The sequence below is a fragment of the Myiozetetes cayanensis genome, unplaced genomic scaffold (assembly GCF_022539395.1).
Source record: "Myiozetetes cayanensis isolate MyiCay16 unplaced genomic scaffold, myiCay2020 scf12, whole genome shotgun sequence".
In the NCBI taxonomy this organism is placed as follows: domain Eukaryota; kingdom Metazoa; phylum Chordata; class Aves; order Passeriformes; family Tyrannidae; genus Myiozetetes; species Myiozetetes cayanensis.
The window spans coordinates 26,671,118-26,691,089 of record NW_026086826.1 but is presented as its reverse complement, the minus strand read 5'-3'; the positions used below and the strand labels follow the sequence as shown (position 1 = coordinate 26,691,089).

The following is a 19,972-nucleotide window of genomic DNA, read 5'->3' as shown; positions in this document are numbered from 1 at the left end:
TAAGCAACTCCTACTCAGCCAGAGGTGAAGAGTAATGTCTGTCTGTGTTGCTCACAGGCAGCTGATTGCTATCCTCCTTGTATAATTATTTCATTGCCTGCAGCAAACAGAGCCATTTGATGTTTTCCAAACTGTAAAATACTTCGGCTTCTTCTAGGGAAATCTCAGTTATGAAGTTAGAAGTGTCCCTGACTGTCAGCAGATCAGGAAATTAAATAGTTTCTGACAGCAAAAATCTGCTTATGCAGAGCAAAGACATCAGAGCTGGCCTTGCGGCCAAGAAGGGGATGTTTCTTCTTCTGTGGCCTTCAGCATACAGACTTTGGGCAGAACACAATCCCTGGTGGGGGCTGAACCAGCTCCCTAATCAAGCTGCAGACAAAGTTTCCAGCACTTTGCAAATCGGAGTGGAAAACACAGTCAAACTGCTCCTTGGGTTTCAAGCAGACAGACCTGCAGCTGGTAGGACGTGAAAGATGGAGTGTGGCCCCTCATCTGCTCCTCCTGCTGTCGCTTTGGGCACCTGGAGCATGGGAATACCCTTATGATTGCCTTCAGCAGTGCATGTTGTTAAAGGGACCCAGAACAGTGCACTGCCCCATCTGTTGCTACCTTGTCTCTCACACCTTGCTCTGAGTCATGCGCTGTGCTGAGCAGAGTTAGGAGCATGCTAAGCAGGTTTGGTAAAAAGAATAAGTTTCCCCCCTCTCCCCCCCATTTTTTTCCACAGCAACAAGAACATATTCTCATTTTTTTGCAAATTAACAAAGAGTTATGGTTTTCATATCCGTATTTTTTAAAAGTGTATTTGTTTTGAATTAATAGTTCAGCTCAAACTGAATGCAAAAGGCAAGGCAAGAGCTCCACGTTAAAGTAGGCATAAAAGTATATGCTGTACAGGACCCAGCTATATGAGCCATCTGCAGTGTGATTGCTGTATTTAGGAAAAACAGTCTGGTTTTGGAGGGCGTACTATATGGACAACTTGCCAGATTCTGTACCAGGACCCTGTGGCACAGCTGGAAAACTAAAAGAAATCTGAAGTGATGCCTTTGTTTTGTAAGAGAATGATTTTTCATGCATTGTTTCTCTGTCAGATTAACTGCAAAACTGTAGGAGTATAGGGAGGGTGTCCTGTGGTCTTCACAGCTGTCCTGTGTCCCGTTTTATTGTCAGCTCCTGACAGTTGGATTTATAATTGAATGCCTGGAAAATCTCATTCCATGTCCAACAGGTGGAAGCACCCTTCCCCAGATTCCTCCATGGCTCTTGGGAGCCACGTCAATCAAGGAAAGGGGGGAGGGAGTCTGGGGGGCTCGCACTGATCTTTCAGTTGCAGTAGCCAGCTGCCCCTTTCTAATTTTAGAAGGGGTGTGCAAGAGTAGTGTGGAGTGGAAAACTTTCCAAACCTCTCTTAAAGCTGCAATAACTGCGTTAGTGAAAGATGAGAATGTGGCTCTTTACTTTTAACTTTGTCTCCATCCACCACTTCCAGTGCTCAGGCAGCACTGTCTGTGGTTACCTCTGTTACTCTGCTCTTTAGCAAGCTCATCAAGCTGGATGTGTTCGATTCCTCCTCTCAGCTGTGGGTGTTTGCAGGTAAAAGGTTTCTTTATTTCTAATTTTAGAGAATTTCACAAGACTGCATTTTCTGTAAGAATGTCTTTCTCCTGTGATGGTTGCCCAGTCAGAGCTTTCCGCTCATTGCTAGGGAATCTTTGAAAAAGTAGCCTAAAGTCTTACAATTAAGCTCCACTGGCAGATACAGAGAATAAACAGAAGCAAAACCAGTATACAAACATTCCCTTTTAATTTTGACTGAACTGAAATTATTTCCATGTCTGAGAAAATCCTAATGTGATGCCTTGCTTGCCTGAAGATGAGGAGGAGCGTGAAACTAGACTAACTGCTTCCAAGCAGAAAAGAGAAACTATGTTTAAAAGCATAATTAAAGAGGCAGTGCATTACGAAAGTGCTGAATAATTTAAATGGGCTGCCAGTCCAGCAATATTAAGCAGTAAATTTAAGCAAACACTATGTGATGATGGGGAATGTAACAATTTAATTTGCCCTAGTCTGCAATCAGGGCTTCCATACATTGCAGTAATATTGTTTTCATTGACTGAAATTGTCATTATTATTACATACTGTCTCCTGCATTTGGGAGTTGCAGGTTTGCTCTTTGAGGACTTAGGAGGGAATTTTGCACTACCTACCACTTTTTCCCGTTGGAGCTGTGCTTGTCTTTCGGTGTTCAGGAGTCTTTTTCCCATCACCTGGCAAAACAAAACCGTTTTCAAAGGTTTAACCACTGACATCTTGAGCTTACCTCTTGTTTCAAAGGAGGAGGTATGCTTATGCTTGAAAAGGTACTCTGTTATTAGTTTGTGTATGTAAAAGAGCCAAATTAAGATTAAATGAGTATCCTGTAATTGTGACATGATTAAGTTCTGCATTGCCTAAGCTTCATAGCTGTAATCTCTTAGTGTTTAGGGTGTTTTCCTATGGGGTTCCCATACTGAAATAACTTACTTACACCCAAACTGTTGACTCTTCACCAAAGGAGAGGCTATGTAAAAATAGTTTAATCCCTTTTTGTGAAGGGGGAAAAAAAAGGGAAATAAAAAGCTCCAGTAGTTTTGGTGATCCTTTGGAGGCTGGGGCAGATAACTCTCCACCCCCGTGTTCCCCCAAGAAATTTGGCATCAAACAATCACACTAATGACTGAAAACCAGACTGGGGAAGTTGTAGACAGGCCCTAAAGGGAACATTCCCAAAATAACTGTAGGAAGAAAATTTTTTTTCCTATTCTAATAACTTTCCTTCTTTGGTGGAAATAATTTTGTTATAGCTGGATAACATCTTAGACCTGTTTTTGAAACATGGGTGGTTTTAATGCATCTTTGGGGCAGAATCTATGCAATAGAAGTCAGTATACTAATTTTTTTCTAGGTTTATAATGACTGTTAAAAGTTAAATTAAACCGGTGATAGTCATCTCTGTGAAGTTTCGCAAATGTTTATTTAAAGTTGGCAACTGGCAGGCTGTAATCCGAGCCGCTTTCATTTGGGAAAAAAAAATTGAATTATTTTTCCAAAGGTGACTTAGCTATGAACACAAATGACTTAAAAGCGGTGCCCTAGTTTCGGCTGGAGCCGCTTCAGTAATGCCAGCATCAGCGCTGGGTTTAATTAACATTGCCAAGTCCTGGGTTTGCATCAACACCCAGGGCTCCGCAAACAAAATGCGAGAAGACTGCGCCGGCAGGTCAGACTTGCACAGCTGCGAGGGCAAAACAAAAGCTTACGGGGAGACATCGGGGAGCGGCCCTGAGGGAGGGCAAGGGCCGCGCCGCGCCCAACATGGCGGCCGGCGCTGAGGGAGGGACCGGCGGCACAGCGCCATGTTGGGGAGGTCGGCGGCGGGCCGGTTCTCGCGAGAGTTGCCGGTGCGGCGCCGCCGCCGCCGCTCCGTGTCAGTTGCGGGCCGGTAATGGCGGCGCTGAGCGGCCGCTGAGGGGCCGCGCTCCGGGCCCGGGCCGCGCTGCCCCCGCGGGATGTGCCGCCCCCCGCACCGCCCCCCGCCGCCGGCGCAGCAGGCGGCCGCCAGGTGAGGAGGAGGAAGAGGCGGGAGGGGCCCGCGCCACAGCCCCAGGCCGCGCTCGGCCGGCGGTGCCGCCCCGCCGGGCCGGGGCGTCCGGCGAGGTGTGGCAAGGGCGGGCCCGGCCCGGGAAGCTGCGGCTGTCACTCGGCTCGGCCGCTCCGCCGGCACCGGCGTCCCCGCGCCACCCGCCGCACCGTTAAGTCTCTTTTCTTCTTCTAGTTTTGATTTGTTTTCCGCTGCTTGTCGTGCCGGGGAGTGACGGAGTCGGGGAGAGGGTCGGGGGGCTCCGTTTTGCGTTGTCTTTGCGCCTTATGTGTGTGGGAACCGGCGACCCTGGGTGTTCCAGCGGAGGAGCAGCAGCAGAGCCCGGCGGCCGCGCTGCCCTCGGAGCTGCCCCGAGCACAGGGACGGCGCTTTTAAAGTTTAAATGTGCGCTGTGCCGGTGCCGAGGCTGTACCAGGCGTCCTACCCGGCACTGCGGCACCGCCCGCCCGCTCCCAGCGCTCTGACATCCCCGGAGCATCTGCCCCGAGCGGTCCCGGCCGTCAGTGCCAGTCATTTTGGCTGTTGGTAGCATAAAGGGTTTTATACTAGTATGACTAGTGGCTTTCCTTTTTTTCTTTTTTTCTCTCCTTTTTTTTTTTTTTTTTTTTTCCCTCCCCGTGGATGCAGTTTGCTGTGGTGTAATGCCTGCTGGGGGTGTGGTTTTTGCGGAATAGTTCGGGTGGTCCGGCGTTGGAATGGGCTGCCCGGGGAAGTGGTGGAGTCACTGTCCCTCGAGGTTTTGAAGAGGCGCCTGGATCTGGCGCCGGGCAATGTGTTCTGCTGGTTTAAGGGGTACAGTGGCAGTGTTGGGTGGATGGTTGGACTGCATGGTCTTAAAGGTCTCTTCTACCCTTGAGGATTTTGTGATTCTATGATTTTCTGTTTCTGGATGTGAGCTGTAGCCCAGCACCCAATCCTGGCGCACTGTGTGAGTTCGAGTGTAGAGGGGTTTGGGTCAAATAGCTTCATTATGTAGGTGAATGATCCAATGTCTTGAAATTGAAAATTTAACGCTTGACTGGTGAGTTCTACTTTGCTGTTTTGTTTTGGGTTGGGTTTTTTTTTGTCATCTTAAACTACTTCAACTGTTGTACTGCCTTGAAAACTCAAAACTGCGGTGACAAGAAGTGCAGTATTTGTGGAACAAACGTGTGGAGCTGTAAATGATTAGTTGTTTTGCATGTAAGCTCCGAATGTTCTGTCAAACTGTGTGCACCGACAGGCAAAGTTTTACTGTCTCTTTGCCGTAGTTCTGGTTGCTGCAACAGTTTCATTAGGTAATGCTTCAGATAATTAAATGCAAGTGAGGGTGTGGCCAGGTGAACACTGTAAACTGTGGAAGACTTCAGTTTCTGTGAGTGACGCTACTTTAAATAAAGGTATCCTTCCCCCTCCAAACAGAGCAACTTAACTTACACGGTAATGGCACATTTCTACAGCGAGCCGGGGTGCTGTGGAAATTCTGTGCATCCAGAGCAGAGTAAGCAGCAGGTCCAGGGAGGTGATTCCGCCTCTTCTCTCGTGAGACACCACTTGAAATGTTGCATCCAGCTCTGGTGGCCCCAGCATAAAAAGGACATGGAGCTGCTGAAACAAGTCCAGAGGCGGCCACAAAGTTGATAAAGGGACTGGAGCACTTCTGCTGTGAAGACAGGCCGAGAAAGTTGGGGCTGTTCAGCCTGGAGAAGAGAAGGTTGCATGGAGATCTCACAGTACCTTCTAGTGTCTGAAGAGACTACAGGGAAACTGGAGAGGGAATCTTCATCAGGAACTGTAGCGATAGGACAAGGGGGAATGGCTTTAAACTGAGAGTAGGTTTGGATTAGATATTAGAAAGAAATTTCTCCCTATGAGGCTGGTGAGGCCCTGGCACTGGTTGCCCAGAGAAGCTGTGGCTGCCTCATCTCTGGAAGTGTTCAAGTCCAGGTTCTACAGGGCTTGGAGCAACCTGGGATAGTGGGAGGTGTCTCTGCCCATGGCAGGGGTTTGGAACTGGGTGATCTTGGCTGGATATCCCTTCCAGCCCAAACCATTCTAGGATTCTGTGTTGCTGATTGGTGTAGATCATCTTGTAGGCTGCCTAGTCTGGGTGTGGTGGTAACTGAAACAACATGATTTTAAAACTATAAAAGATCTTGTTTGCATGAATTTAGTTTACTGAGCTTCGGTGCAGAGCTCAAGTTTGACACGGTGACACTGGGAAGACTTGACAGATACAACAGTCCCAATGTGGATGGTGACTTTCATGTCTGGAAATAACTTTATCGGCAGTTTGTGCCACCACAGTAAAAGCATCCCTTAAATAGATAAGCATCTAATCTTGGTGTTGCTACATCTGTACTTAAGGTTTTGTTGACATGGTGCAATGAGCTTTTTGTGCCTCCGTACACCCCTCTCCTAGAGATACAGATGCTTTCTGCTCAGAAAGTTTTGTTGTATCAAACAGTCCCATGGATAAAGTCATCTGTGTGGTTAGTCTCATTGACTTTGGAGTGCCCAGATGAGGCTGCAGTCTTGTTACTGTCTTTACAGTTAGGCCTGTGTTTGGAATCAGGAGTCAGTGCTCACAGCACTGGATCTGTTCCACATTACCGTGTCCATGGCAGGTTGGTGAAGCTGCACCATGTGAGAGTGATGAGCTGCTGCTGTTTCTCTTACCCCACTCTGGCAGCAACCTGATTCAGTTTGATCAACTGGTAGAAAACTAACCCCACAAAAGAAAAATGATTGATTTTCTGCTGGGTTGGTTTAGTTGACCTGGCTTGTGATGCAGTAAGGTGAGCACTGAGGAGTGACACGATTGCTAGGGAATAGATGTAAGTGCTTGGAAGGCAGATGTGTATCCTGGTGCTAATGGTATAATAGGCTTTAATGGAATGCTCCGTTGAGAATAAAATTACTTGTATGCATAAGTCTGAATCCTTTGTCAGTATACTAGAGAAAGAATAGAGCAAAGAAATGAACTAATCAGTTATACCAGGTCAGTTGAAACTTTGTGAATGGGAACAGAAATTCTGGCTGTGTTTTGGCTTCCTAAGAACACTCCTCACTGACAGCAGATTTTCACACCAAGTCAAATCCATGGCAATGCACCAGGTGGAATGGTCATACTGAAACAGAGAAGCTTTTAATGGGATGGAATTATTTAGCTAGATCAAGAAATATGTCCCAAGAAGAGTCCTGATATCTGTCTTTGTCTTACCAGGTCAGAGACAGAGCTGGTGGTCACTGTTCAGCTTGTCATGGGATTTTTGTGGGGTTTTTTTGACATCACATGCTGTTGTTGAGACACTTATTAGATGCTACTTCTGAATGCAGTTCAGAGCAAAGGCATTAAATGTGAGAAAGTAAAGACTGGAACATTTTCCCTGCAGTTTTCATGCACTTTATTCTGCTTTGAGAGAAAATAACTATCTGCTTGCAGTTGACACAGTTGAAGGTGAAGGTGCTGCTCTGCTTGTATTTATTTGGTAGTGTTGAGAGGTTGAGAGCTGTTGTCTTGGACTCTCAAAATTACCAGGTCTGGTTCTTGTACTTGGCTGAGAGGATTGCCCCTAAGTTCTAAGAAGACTCCCTCACAGTGGAGTGTTCCTTGTGAGATGAGACAGGAGTTGGGGAAGAATTTGAGCATATTCTGCTGAATGGATTTATTATGGGCTGCAAGAATTGAAATCTTCTAAAATGCAGTTTCTGGTAGCTGGAGGTGGAAAGAGTGAACTCTTATTTTGAAGGCCAAGGAGACAAATGCAGGAGAAATTGGGGTATCTTCTTTTCTGTCATAAATGCAAAGACCATTGAAGTCAAAGAAAATACAGAACTTGTGAATGGATAGGCAAACCCTTGTGTGCATCTCCTTAATAAATGGATGCATTCTCTATGCCTTTGTACTCTGATTTCTTCATGAACAATGAATCAAGTTACATGAGCTGTCACAACATTCATTTCAATAGATTTCCTCAGAGCACCTCCTGGCACGTGGTGCAGCAGAGGAAGACATTCAGTGCATTTTACTTTCAGTACAATCACTAATCCCTTTTTAGGACCAGTATTTTTTTTTTAATTGCTTTTACATCACTTGTGAGGAAGCAGAGACACTTTGCAAGTTGCCATGCCTTTTCATAGCAAAGGGTGTTGTGTATGTCCATACTCATACAGTTGGGGAGAATCACATTCAGAAATGTTTCATTTATAGAAAAGCCTTCAGTAGAGATTAGATGCAAATTTAATAGCTGACTGATGCCAGTGATTTAATCTTAGAACTCATGAAACATATTCATATTTTTCTACTACATTTTGTGACATTTGATGGATATATGACTGCTCATGTGATTTATCTTCCTGGTTCACAGCTAGAGGTAGTGACACATGTTTGGAGGTTCTTTACTGCTTTTCTATCTGCAAGTGTGTGGTGTATCTTGATTGCTCTTTTTTTTTTTTTTTTTTGACTACCTTAGTATCCTTAAAAGCTTTTTTATGTTTTCTAGCTGCAGACAAATCACATTTTATTGGTACATTTCTTTTACTGCTGAAACTTTTTTGGTTTTAATTATAATTTTACAAAGCTTAATGATTGGAATGCGAGTTCTTCTGGGATATTTACTGCTTGTGTTACAAGACAAAATCCTGAATATTATCTAAAATTTTAGAGCAGCAAATGTTCACGAGCTCCTTGGGCATTGCCAGTGTTTGTTACTTCCAACTTTTTGTTGCATCAGCTTTCCATAATTGTGTCCATTGTCATTACATACACCCTGGCTCTTGGGCGCGGTGCAAGTGGGACTGGTAAAATACTGCTAAGACAAATAGTATTAGCAGAGAGACAAAATGCCAGGAAAACTCCTCAATAGCTTGAACCCTCCAACTTTTTAGCTTAGCACCACTTAAAAATAGTGAGACGAAAACCCCCCAGTTTTGCAGCAGAAATAATTTTGAAGCAGCAAAATGAAGTTTACAGGCTTGAGACAACACGGTGGAGAGATGTTCAGGTGAAGTTTGTGTCCATGGAACATCGTGCAGTTGGGAGTTTTCCTTGAATTTTGAATATTCACTTCCTTTCTGAAGCTTTGTCCCTGAAATGCATTTTTTTTGAAGGCTTATTATATAAATGAGCAATGGAAGAAGGTGGGGGGAAGACCCATCTCATTCTGCAGAGTCAGCTGTAGATTCTGGAGATGTGGAGCTTTTTGGACAAACACGTCATGCATTTGTTTGTTATGCTGGAACTTGTCCTCAGTCCTGGGGAAGGTCAGTACCTCTCATAGTGTTGAAAGACAAAGTTTTCTCAAAATATGCTCAGGCAAAAAAAAAAAAAAAACCACAAAAAAACCCCAAAAAAAACCCCACAAAAAACAAACATTTTAAAAGCTCATAAACATAACCAAACAAGTCTTAAAGCACTGTATTATGGATATTTTTAGCTCTCTTTTAAATGGGATAATGCAGTATGGTCAAGAGCTTGAATTTCAGAAAAATGAGTAGGTAAAGGTATTTTTATTCCAGACTCAAGCATGTCATAATGAATTGTATTCTGTGGTATTTGAGAAGACATGGAAAGTGTTTCTGGCATCTTTAAATATAATTTCCATCACTTCCAGTGGGCTGGCTCAGAAAAACAGTTTGCCTGATTGGTCTGATGGTGCCTGTCCACCCTGTGTGTGTGTGTTGCTGCCAGCAGTGGAGAGCTGTACCTGCACAGACAGGAGCTCCAGAGGGTCTTTAGGATTCAGAACCCACATTTCAGTTAACTGTACACAGAAACTTAAAATATTTTTATAGACAGGGAAAAACATCCCTAAAACTGATTATTTGTTTCTGTGCCCACTTCCTCCACAGACAAGTTGTGTGCGCTGTGTGGGGTGTGGGTGGAGGCTCCCATGGTGCCCTTGAGCTCCAGCGGTGTCTCTGCTGGTAAGAAGAAGGTTGCATTGGCACTGCTGCCTTATTGTAGCTTGAACTGTGAAACATTGTCCTCATGCACTGCACCCCCAGTTTGTAGCAAAACCTGCCACTGTGTGGATGAAACATTAAGGATATCTCCTAGAAGCCCATGTTAATAATTTGTTTTGTTCCATATCCTTAGCAAGGCTTTGGCTTTTGTTTTGTGGTATCCCTTTTGTTTGGTATCACTTGTGTTTTTATAAGAAACAAAGTCTTGAGGAATACTGTTCCCTTTGCATACTGGGCTTTTTTTGCATAACCACTAAATGTTAGTGAAAATAAGTGGATGGTCTCTTGCTCTCTACCTTCTCTGAATCTGTACAATTCAGTTTCCTGTTTCCTTGTTCCAGTGCCATGACTTCTGAGTTTCCTCTTTCCTTTTCTTACCAAGTAAGAAAAAAACCATACTTGAGGATAAATGAAAAAACTTCACAGTTGGACCAATACACCTAGTTTCTTTTCTTCCCTTTTACTGCTCTCTGTACCAGTTCTTCAAAAGTTCATTGCATTTTTCTCTCCTTCCTGTCTTTTTCATTCTCTTCCTTGTTCCATCCTACTTCTTTCTCTTTTTCCCAGCCTTGTTTTTAATCTCTTCACATTTTTGTGTATCTTTGCTAAGCATGTTCTACTTTCATATCTCCCATTCCTTTTAAAATGTTGTCCTCTTAACCCTGTTGACTTGTTATTTTGTTATCTGTTGTACCTTTCAATGACATCCTTGGTGTATTTAGTTTTAAATGTAGTGCTAGTTTCTCATCTTCCTATTTTATCTGGCACTGGTTTTCTCTTTGTTTCCATTCCCTCCTTTCTGGAGCTTCCTCATGCGTTTTCTGACCTGTCAGTTCTCCTCAGTGTCTTCTTGTAGGAACAGTGTTCGTAAAAGAGAGTGCTTGTCGTGCCTGTGTCCATCCTCCCCCACAGTTTCTCCCAGGAGCTGGGAGTATATCCTTTCCTTGCTTGCTTCCTCTTAGGTCCTCATCTGCAGCAATTCTGCTGTGCCTTCTCTGTGTACTTTCTTTTCTGTCTTGGACAGGTGAGTAAAGAATGAGATGGGCACTTGGTGCGGGATTGAAATGTCAGAACACAATGGTGTTTGTATCCTAATCCCTGACCCAGGGAGAGGCTTGGCAGACCAGCCTTGAATGGACCTGTGTGGGATGTCTGTGTCTTCCAGTGAGCAATCCAATTACCAAGAGACCAGTTCTGTTGATTTTACAGTCTTCCACCTCTTTTCAACAAACTTAAGATCCTCATAACCTTATCCACCCTGCAGATAACCTTTTGCCATCACTGCTGTCTCCTTAGAAGTCCTTTGGCGTTTTGTCTGTGGAGCTCAGTCTCTTTGTTTAAACTCAACATTAGAGATGGACTATTTAGTTTAGCAAAAATCTTTTTGAAACAATAATTTCAGAATGTAGGTTTTATGTATTTCGTCTTATTCATGAGACTTTGAGCCAACTTTTGTAATGATGTAAAACGTATTTTAAAAATAATTTAAATTTCCTTAACGTAATTTTTAAGTTGATCAGAGAATAATACTAATTTCGGTGTATTTTGGTGTTTAACTGGTCTGCTACCCTGCATGCAAGTCCTGTAAACAGACATGGCAACTGTTTCTTTTCTCTCTCTTTTCTCCACCACCCCTTTTTCTGTACTCTTTATAGCATTAAAGTCTTTTCTGTCTGATTTAATTTCTTGCAGGATAATGAATTATACAAGTACTTGGGTTTTTTGTTATCTTTTTGTTTTGTTTTGGGGTTTTCTTTGGTTTTTTTTTATTTTGTATAATGCTGCTTATTCGTGTAGACTATAGCAATAGAAAGAAGCTATTTTATTAAAATGTAGACATTCAGAAGTTGATGAGAATCAACATCATTTTTTTGGTAGGTTTTGAAAAGCTGCTAAATTTCTCCCACCCTTCCAAAGGAGAGGGAGAAGGACACCTAAAACCCAAACTCTTAGAGTTCCTGGGATTGCACCACGACTGAAAACGACTGCAGTGCTGCCTTCCTGAAACTGTAGACAGCTCCAGAATGCTCAGTTCTTACATATCTTCTTTTACAAGCAGCAGCAACCTGAGTTAAGCAAAACTGCTCAGTGGGTCTCAGCCGAGTTGGATGGTACACTTGGAGCTGGCACTGTGGGTATTTCTTAGGATAAATACAGCAGGATGCTTTGGGATTTCTTCCCAACTTACACAGAACAGAGAAGAGATTGAGTGGCCTTTTATAGAGAGGCCTTAACAGACTTTTGAAGGAGTTGAGATGGAGTAACTGCCCATTAGTGATCATCAGCACACACCTGTGAGAATAACTCACAGTTTGATCACTAAATAGAGTGTTCACTGTATAAGATGTTCTCTGAAGTGTGTTCACTCTGTGTCTGAATGTGTTCTGTTCAGCTCAGGTGAAGGACTGACAGTTTTTAGTGTCAGGATGAAATAAGCAATTTCAAACTTCTTTAATCTGGTACTTTCCGTATTAAAGTTGGGGAAAGCATAGAGTATGTTACAATTCTACATTCGCAAGACATCTAAAATAAACCATATAGATTTGTGTGTGTATAATAACAACTTTAGTCCCCAGCTAAGTTTTTCTGCCTATTCTAGTAATCCTGGTGATAAGAATAAATCCCAGGCAATTAAATGAAGATGAATACTTAAACCCTCAAGAAATTTTTGCTTGTCCAAAAGTTCTCCTATGCTAAATTGGCATATTAGGTAGGTTTGTTGTATTTGTGTTTGGCCAAGAAACCGATACTGGTCTGATACAATATTTTAAGCAACTCCCAAAATCAGTTCTTTATGGAAAATTCCTTCACTTTCATTAATATTTATTTTCTGCATTTCCAACTCAACAGCTCTTTGCTGCAGTGATGGAGAGGTTCAGTTGAATGATTTCCCAGGCAGGGCAACTTTATGATTTACAGCATTAATGATGTGAGGCACAAAGCTGCTGCTCTGCATGAATGAGCTCTGCAGCACCTGTCCTAGAAGCAGAATTTTCTAACTCCACTTGGCTAATGGCCCAAAACTATTGGATACTTAAAAAAACCCCAAACACCTACCCCTTCTTTCCAGAATTTCTGTGTTATTGTGGGCTTCACTACTGTGTGTCTGTACCTACATAAATAATCTTGCATACATCTCCCACACTCTTTCAAACATTTTTTGGATTCTTTAAAGAAAGTCTCAGCCAAAGATTTTTTGAAGTCCTATGTTCTTCTTATTGATAGTTTTTCTTGGGGCATAAGAACTGCTTTGTGGGATAACTTACTGCCCTAAATATATGACTGAATGTGAGGACCAAACTTCACTGTTGGTCACTGTGAGTATTCTTAAAACTATATATGATAAAAACTATTGTCACAAAATATCCAGGCAATGATCTGTTCCAGTAGCAACACACAGTGTTAATTTTGTGGGATGTTTGGTCTCCTTTTATCAGAAAAATGATCTTTATATTTGAATGCCCTTTTGTGTGGCACACTGTGTGGGGAAGTGAGAGCAAAGGAAGTTTTCAGAAATTAAAAAGTAAGAAGAAATACATCTGGGAGTGCATGAGAGAAGAGAGAGGAAATTGTGGCTTTATGACTCTGTCAGAGGTCTAGAACTTCCTTTTGGAATTCTGTGGTCGCCTAAGTTTTTATTTCCATACCAGAAATGTTGTCAGTGTGTTATGAGGACAGCTCAGTAAGCACATGTTGGGATTTCTTTTGTTTTGTTTTTTTCTTTTTTCCATTATAAAAATCCTCTGGAGGTAGTGGCTGGGAGTTCACACCTTTTTAGATCCACTTACTTTATACCTCTTCGGTTCTTACCTGACTTCTTTTTGTTGTAGGTAAATTGACACGATGTGGAGCAACACGTCGAATGAGGTGCCTCTACAAAATCCGAGGCACAACCAAAGCAAGGACTCTACCAGAGGTATGGGTTTTCTCTGTTCTGTTGCCTTGTTTTGGGAGATGTTTTACCATGAGTTGTTTGAACTGTGGGGAGTTGTTGCAGAAAGCTCTCTCCTGCCTCACTTTGGAAGCTAAACCCATGTGTTACACAGTTCCCTTTTTGCAGATGACAGTTTTGTACTCTGATCTGTGGAGTATTTGCTGATCTGCATTAGCAATTGCCAGCCTGGAATATGGTTGCCAAGATGGCACAGAGACAGGGTTTTTTGAGTGCTGTAGAGGAGGAGCAGTGCAGGAACAGAAACTGGAACTGTTGGCTCTTGAAAGGAGTGAGGAAGAGCCTGTGTCGCAGTTGCTCCCGACTCGCTCAGTTCCAAAGTGGTGAAGACACTTGAATCGCAGCAGTACATCACCACTAAGATGACTTTTACAGCAGTGTCATCTCCCTGAACTGGAGAAATCCACTTAGCTTTTTACTGTCATAATTACTCTGTAATTTAGGAAAGGAGGGGCCAAAAAAAAACCCCCTACAGTAGATCCCTGAAAGGAAGAAAGGCCTGGTCTGTAGAGCAGCCGAGTCCCGTGTTAGGTCTGGGGTTCGGGATCATATGATCTCCAGTGTGGCAAAACTGGACTTCAGAAGTGATTTTGAAAGTAGAGAAAGATTGTTATTTTGTCTGTAAGAGGACATTATTGCTGATTATTTCTTGTCATATAATCAGTTTCTTTTAAAGTTACCTACCTTGTGAAAATGAAGTGTTCTGTGGACGTGAAACACTGTCTCTTGAAGGCAAAGAAAGTTGGGTTTGCTTTACTTCCCTAACCCTCTTCCTTCCTCTTACTGCATCTTACCTGAAATGCAATTGGCAGCTTTTTTACTATGTGGAAAAGATTATTTTTCTAACACTCCAGTACTGCTACTCTCCATGGTTCTGACACAGGGATGGTGTGTTTATAAAAACAGATTATTTAAGAAAACCATTATAAATCAAAAGAAGAGGGGAGCTGAGGAAGTAAATATTTATAGAGGAAAACACTACTGCATCCTTCTGAGCTGGATTGCTCATAGAGCACGTGCTGTCTGTTTAGATTATAAGGCTGATGTTGATTAGTGCCTCCTGCTTGTTCACAAACATTGTTTCTGTTTTGTTTGTAGGGTGTACAGCTCAGAAAGCTTGCTATTCAAAATTCTTCTGTTCAAAGCTTGGGTTTTGAGTTGGGTCTTTCAGTGACCATGTATTCGTGCTTAGTTTACCAAATAGAAAGGAAGGGGGAAAAGAAGTAGCTAAACTGCAGTGTAATGGAAACATGTAAGATATTTATGTTGGGGTAGATAACTAGCTTTATTTTATCTTCTGAACATCTAAGCAGCTTCTGTTACGTGTTCTGGATTTGATTTCAAGTGTAATCATGCATTCAACCTAACTTAGTGAACTCATTAAATATTACATTAAATACTTTATTGCTCTGTTAAGATGAGCCTTGACTGATAACAGCCTTTCACTGAGGATATTTACAGACTGGAACTGGGTCATGAAAAGAGCTTGATTAAGGAACCCACGAAAAGTGTTTTGAAGCAACATTTTATTTCATTGTTTTCCATGTACTAATGAGAAATTCCTTTCTTTGTTTCTGCCCTGGAAGATCTAACTGCGGCATGGGCTTCTTTTTCTCAGACTAAGGCTGCTGTAAGTACTGATTTTTTTTTCTTTATTTTCCCTTTCTCATTTTCCGATCAGGTAATGGCTACAAAAGTTTTAACCAAGGTATTATTTTGCTCAGTGATTGTCTCTTAAGCAAGTTGAAAATAGGACAAACACTTGGAGTACACAAATGTTGAACATCTTGGGAAAAGTTTTCTGCACACAGTAGGAGAAAGTTTTGCCACAGCAAGCTTGGTCTTGAGTATCATAATACATGCTAAACCTGGAGTGTAATATTACCTTTTGATTTAAGAAAGTGGTGACTTCTCATGTTTCTGAGAACTTGAAAAAACAGCTCTCCCCTCTCTGACCCAAACCAGTCAGAAACTGGGACACCACCACTGGTGTATTTAATGATTTTCTATCTCTGAGTATGGGAATTGGTGTCTTTTTGTTGGAATTCAATTTAGGTGCTTAAGATATCATAGTAATTTCTAAAACCTGGCTTCAGTTAGGCCAAACAGTTTGATTTTTCTGGGAATACAGCTCTTTCCCACAGCCTTGTCCCTCGCTTTTCTCTACAGCTGAGCATCAGTGTGGGGTTTGACATGTGGAATCTTGTATCATGCTCCATTTTGAAGGGAGTATTACAGAGTTTTTTTCAAGTGGAATTAATATTTTATTCAGGCCAAGCATTAAGTCTGTGAATGGCATGTTATTATTAATTTTTTTCACAACAGCCTACTTATGGGAACAAAACTATGCATAAAACCTAATTTAGATAATCTTACTAAACAAAACATTATAGTAGTTTCTGACCATAATACCATACAGTTTGGCAACATCAGCCTTGTGAAGTTGCTTTTGCCTGCAGTTTTATTCTTCATGAAAAAGGAAAAATTTGTCATGCTGGGGGGAGAAAAATGTAACTTAAAAATGGAAAACAATATTCTTATTTACTTTATCTTCAAACTTTAGCTACGTCATATAGAGAACAAATTGGAAATAGCCCCCACCGGCACAGCTGTGTTTGACTCAGTCATGGATGTCAAGAAGCCCTCTGCCAGTGGCAGCAGGAAAGCCAGCAGGAAGGGTATGTATTCTTGAGGACACAAGGTGTGAGGCAACCTAGAGCCACTGCATTCTGGGAAATGATTTCTCCTCCCTGCCCCCAAGTTGTCTCCTGCCAGTGATCTTTATTCAGGACACTCTAATTGACCAGGAGAAACTAATGTTTCCTTCCCTTGGGTTAGGAAGGAGTTTTCTGCCCTAGTCACTTGGACTTTCCCCACGCTGTGAGTGAGCAGTGCTTATCCCATTCTGAGAACAAGTTTGCTAAATCTAGTGCTTCCTTTATTTCATTTAAGGACAGCCTTTGCTTTGAAGAAATAAGCCCTCCTTTTATATACCAAGAGTATTCTGGTAGTGTGCACTGGAGAAGAACAGACAGATCGACCTCTAGTGGCAACACAGTCAGCTTTACAGATTTAATTACTTATAATGAATCTTTAAGCATTATCTCTTTTTAAATATGATCATTGTTTCAAGCACTTACTGCTTTGCTCCTAGTTTTTGAAAGCAGCTTGTTGAAAAAGAGAGGGAGTACTTTCAGTGCTGCTCAAACCCAAGAAAAACTGTATTAATTGTTCAGCCCCATGAGCTTTTTCTTTCTGGAGAGATGGGTCCCTAGAGGATTCTTTGGTTTCTGCTTCAGCTTCCCGGTCCTCCAGCCAAAATAAATCGAGCAAGGAGAAGTCCTCGCGCAGCCCCCTTCGAGCAACCACTCTGGAAAGCAATGTGAAAAAATGCAACCGTGTGGAATTCCGTGAACCGTTGGCTTCATACAGGTCAGTGCTGGGACAGCTGACCGTTAAAGGCGGACGTGCTGAGATTAGATTTTAACAACTCCTCAGAAGTTGATTTGCTTCCTCCCATCACCCAGCCACCTGAGCAGCATGTGGGGTTGGACTTTTTAGTAAATACTACAAATATGTTTTTTGCTCAGTGAATACGAGTTTTAAGTAAATGTGTTGAAATGGGACCAGACATCAACTTGATACGGCTGTGGCCTTGGTGACCTGATGGGTTTGATAGGTATTTAATTTCAGTAATAAGGACCAAAAATAGTATTTCCTCATGCTTTTCCAACTTCATTTCATTAAGTCTTCAGCACATGTTCCCAAGTGTGTTACCACAAGGCAGTGTAGAGCAAGAACATCTAGTACTAAAGATGCATTACGCTTTTGTGTGTGTGAGAAACCTGAATAAAAACAGTTTTTCATACACAAAACATGGCACAGAACAGGCCACAGAACGTGATTTTTATCCTGACTTCTAAATTTTAGTCCTTTTTTCCAGTACTTATGTCAACTGTGAGGTGGTTCTCCTTTCTTGTTGCACATGAGACTGATTTGGGTCAATGTTGTTAATTGAGCAGCTCATATATTAATTGTGCTTCTAAGTTCTACACCTATTTAAAGCTTTTTTTTTAAAAAATTGAAGGGTGACATTACTGCTTGCTGATTTTTCTATTTTTCAACTTTATATATAGTCGTGTTCAGACAGAGAGTGCAGCAAATGAAATTTTGAACAGAAGTCTCTTTCAGTTCCATCAGCCTTGCACTGTTTAATGTGAAGTGATCAGACTTTAAAAGAACTTGCCTTTAAGTGGAGACAAGGTAGAGGAAGTCATTCATTTAGTCGATGAATGTGCTGATTGCTGTGGGTTGGAAGGTCCTACAGTTGTGTTTCTGATGGTGACTTTTTTTTCCCTTCTGTTGCATCAGGGATATATCTAGTTCTCTGTCTTATCACAGTTCTAGCCAACTTGAGGCCAAGCAACTGCTCTCTGGCTTGGAGCTGAGCGAAGCAGAGGGGAAGGCTGAGCTCCCAGGCCACCTGACACACGACTGTGAGGAGCGGGATCGGCGCAGCAGAGACTTTGAAAGCCCCTGTTCTTCTGCTGCAGACGAGACTGTTGTTAGGTATTTGAATGACCGGCCAACAATTGATGCCTTGCACAATAATGAGACGTTTCTTAGGGTTACAGCATCTCCAAGGTTGGAAGAGGAAAAAGCCAGTGGCTCCAGAGGAGATGAGAGTAACACTAAAGCTTCTCAGAGTAACACGTCCCAGGACAGTGAATTGAAAGTGTCTTCCCCTTCTGCCACGAGTATCTGTAGTGCTCACAGGCTGGAAATCCTGAAACAGCGGCAGCACGATGCCAAGTTGGAGAAGCTGAAAGAGCGGATCCGAAAGCAGTGGGAGAATTCTGAAGAGCCCAGTGGCAGAGGGCAGCACTTGGGATGTGCTGAGCAACCTGTGGTGATCGGTAACGTGGAGAACACGGTGACTCCCAAAGTCAGGAAGGTGACAGCTGTGCCTGCTGCTCCATCATACAAAGGTACAGAGGTGCAGATCCCCTCCCTGTGGGTTGCACGGGGTGAGGAGTGGAATTCAATTCACTGACCAACATGTCAAAGCATGGACCTGTCTCACAACTGTATTTGGGCAATGGGGGGTGGATAACATGGTTTGATCACAGATCTGGACAAGAAAGAAAAGAAATTCTTGCCAATTTATGGAAGTGTGGATTCCTTTGAAATTCTTCCTGTCTCTTCTTACAATTATTATAAAAAGAAACTCAATGTATTGGTGTTTTGGGTTTATTTCAATAATGTTTTTATGGTCTCAGAGCTTGGTCACATTGTATTGATTGAAAAAGCCTTTCGTATTGCTAATAGTCTTTTCATCAGCCAGTCTGGTGTTTTTCAACTCTTGAGCAAGTGGCAGACTGGTATATTGCTTCCTTCTAATTCAGCATTAGAAATTCAAGTAGTTCTTTTCTTACTTGGCAGATTCCCATCCCTTCCATCCTGAAAAGGCTGTATTTAGATTTTACACAGTTACTTTAAACTCTTGAATTGTTCACATCCAGGTTTCAATCCTGCTGAAACAAAGATTCGCACTCCAGATGGAAAGATCTGGCACGCGGACGAGTTTCGTATTAGTCGGCAGCTTTACAGAGATATAGCACACCAGTTAAAAGGTGAGCCGTAGCCAGGACTGATTGAGCCACACAACCTTCTCTGAGAGGCAGAGAAATGTATTTTGTGCAACTCTACCATGTCACGGAAACCAAAAATGGGAGCAGTGGGTGTTAAATGTATTGTACTACTCTCCACAGGAAGAGTAATTTACTAAACAGTAAAACAACCAAAAAAGTCCTTCTCCCCATTCTCTCATTCAAATACTTTCAGCAGAAAACCATATTAGAAAGAATCAAATGATGGCTTTTCTTTGAAACAGGAAAAAAAAAAAAGTCCCCATTCAAATGACTTTAGTTTTGTAACTTCTTTACACATTTGCATGAATGAATGCAATTTCGTGTTTAAAAAGACAAACCCCACTTTTGGTTTCTGTTTTCAAGTGTACTGCTGCAAGACATAATCTATGAATTTTTCACTCTGGACAGCTGCAGTACCATTGGCAGCTCTTCTCTCTGGGTGAGCTAGAGTAGGATGCCCAAGTGTGCTTTTTTATTTGCTAGGCTGGTTATAGTGTAGTGCTGTAGGATTGAATTGCTTCTGACTGACTGCGTTGGGGGAGGGGAAGGAGATCAAGTGAATAAAAAGGAAGGGAATGGAAAATAAAATCTCCAGAGAACTTGTCCTTTTGCAGCTGAAGAGTCTGCTTATTAAGAATTACCTTTCTCTGGTCAAAACATTTAAGATTGGAGGAAAATGCATAGAGATTTAAACCTGTAGGTGTCTGTGTATATTGACAGTGTAGTGGCTGGTACTTGTACAGTGTGATAAGTTATTGAGGACTTTTCCTGGAG

At 42.3% G+C, this 19,972-nt stretch overlaps 1 protein-coding gene across 12 annotated transcripts in view; it reads left to right on the top strand.

The window, feature by feature from the left end:
- Positions 1 to 3,477: 3,477 nt before the first annotated feature.
- The window catches only part of CEP350 (centrosomal protein 350), a 68,109-nt gene continuing 51,614 nt past the window's right edge, over positions 3,478 to 19,972 (top strand). For 5 of the 12 annotated variants that reach the window (XM_050306635.1, XM_050306631.1, XM_050306634.1 and 2 more), the window contains exons 1-7: positions 3,657 to 3,799; positions 13,426 to 13,511; positions 15,134 to 15,177; positions 16,111 to 16,225; positions 16,847 to 16,979; positions 17,919 to 18,535; positions 19,070 to 19,180. In XM_050306635.1, coding sequence (XP_050162592.1) covers positions 13,439 to 13,511; positions 15,134 to 15,177; positions 16,111 to 16,225; positions 16,847 to 16,979; positions 17,919 to 18,535; positions 19,070 to 19,180 — 1,093 coding nt within the window. In that variant the 5' untranslated portion in view covers positions 3,657 to 3,799; positions 13,426 to 13,438. Of the gene's footprint in view, positions 3,611 to 3,655; positions 3,800 to 13,425; positions 13,512 to 15,133; positions 15,178 to 16,110; positions 16,226 to 16,846; positions 16,980 to 17,918; positions 18,536 to 19,069; positions 19,181 to 19,972 lie in introns of those variants that run through there. The other 7 variants (XM_050306632.1, XM_050306628.1, XM_050306629.1 and 4 more) reach the window with 4 other exon arrangements.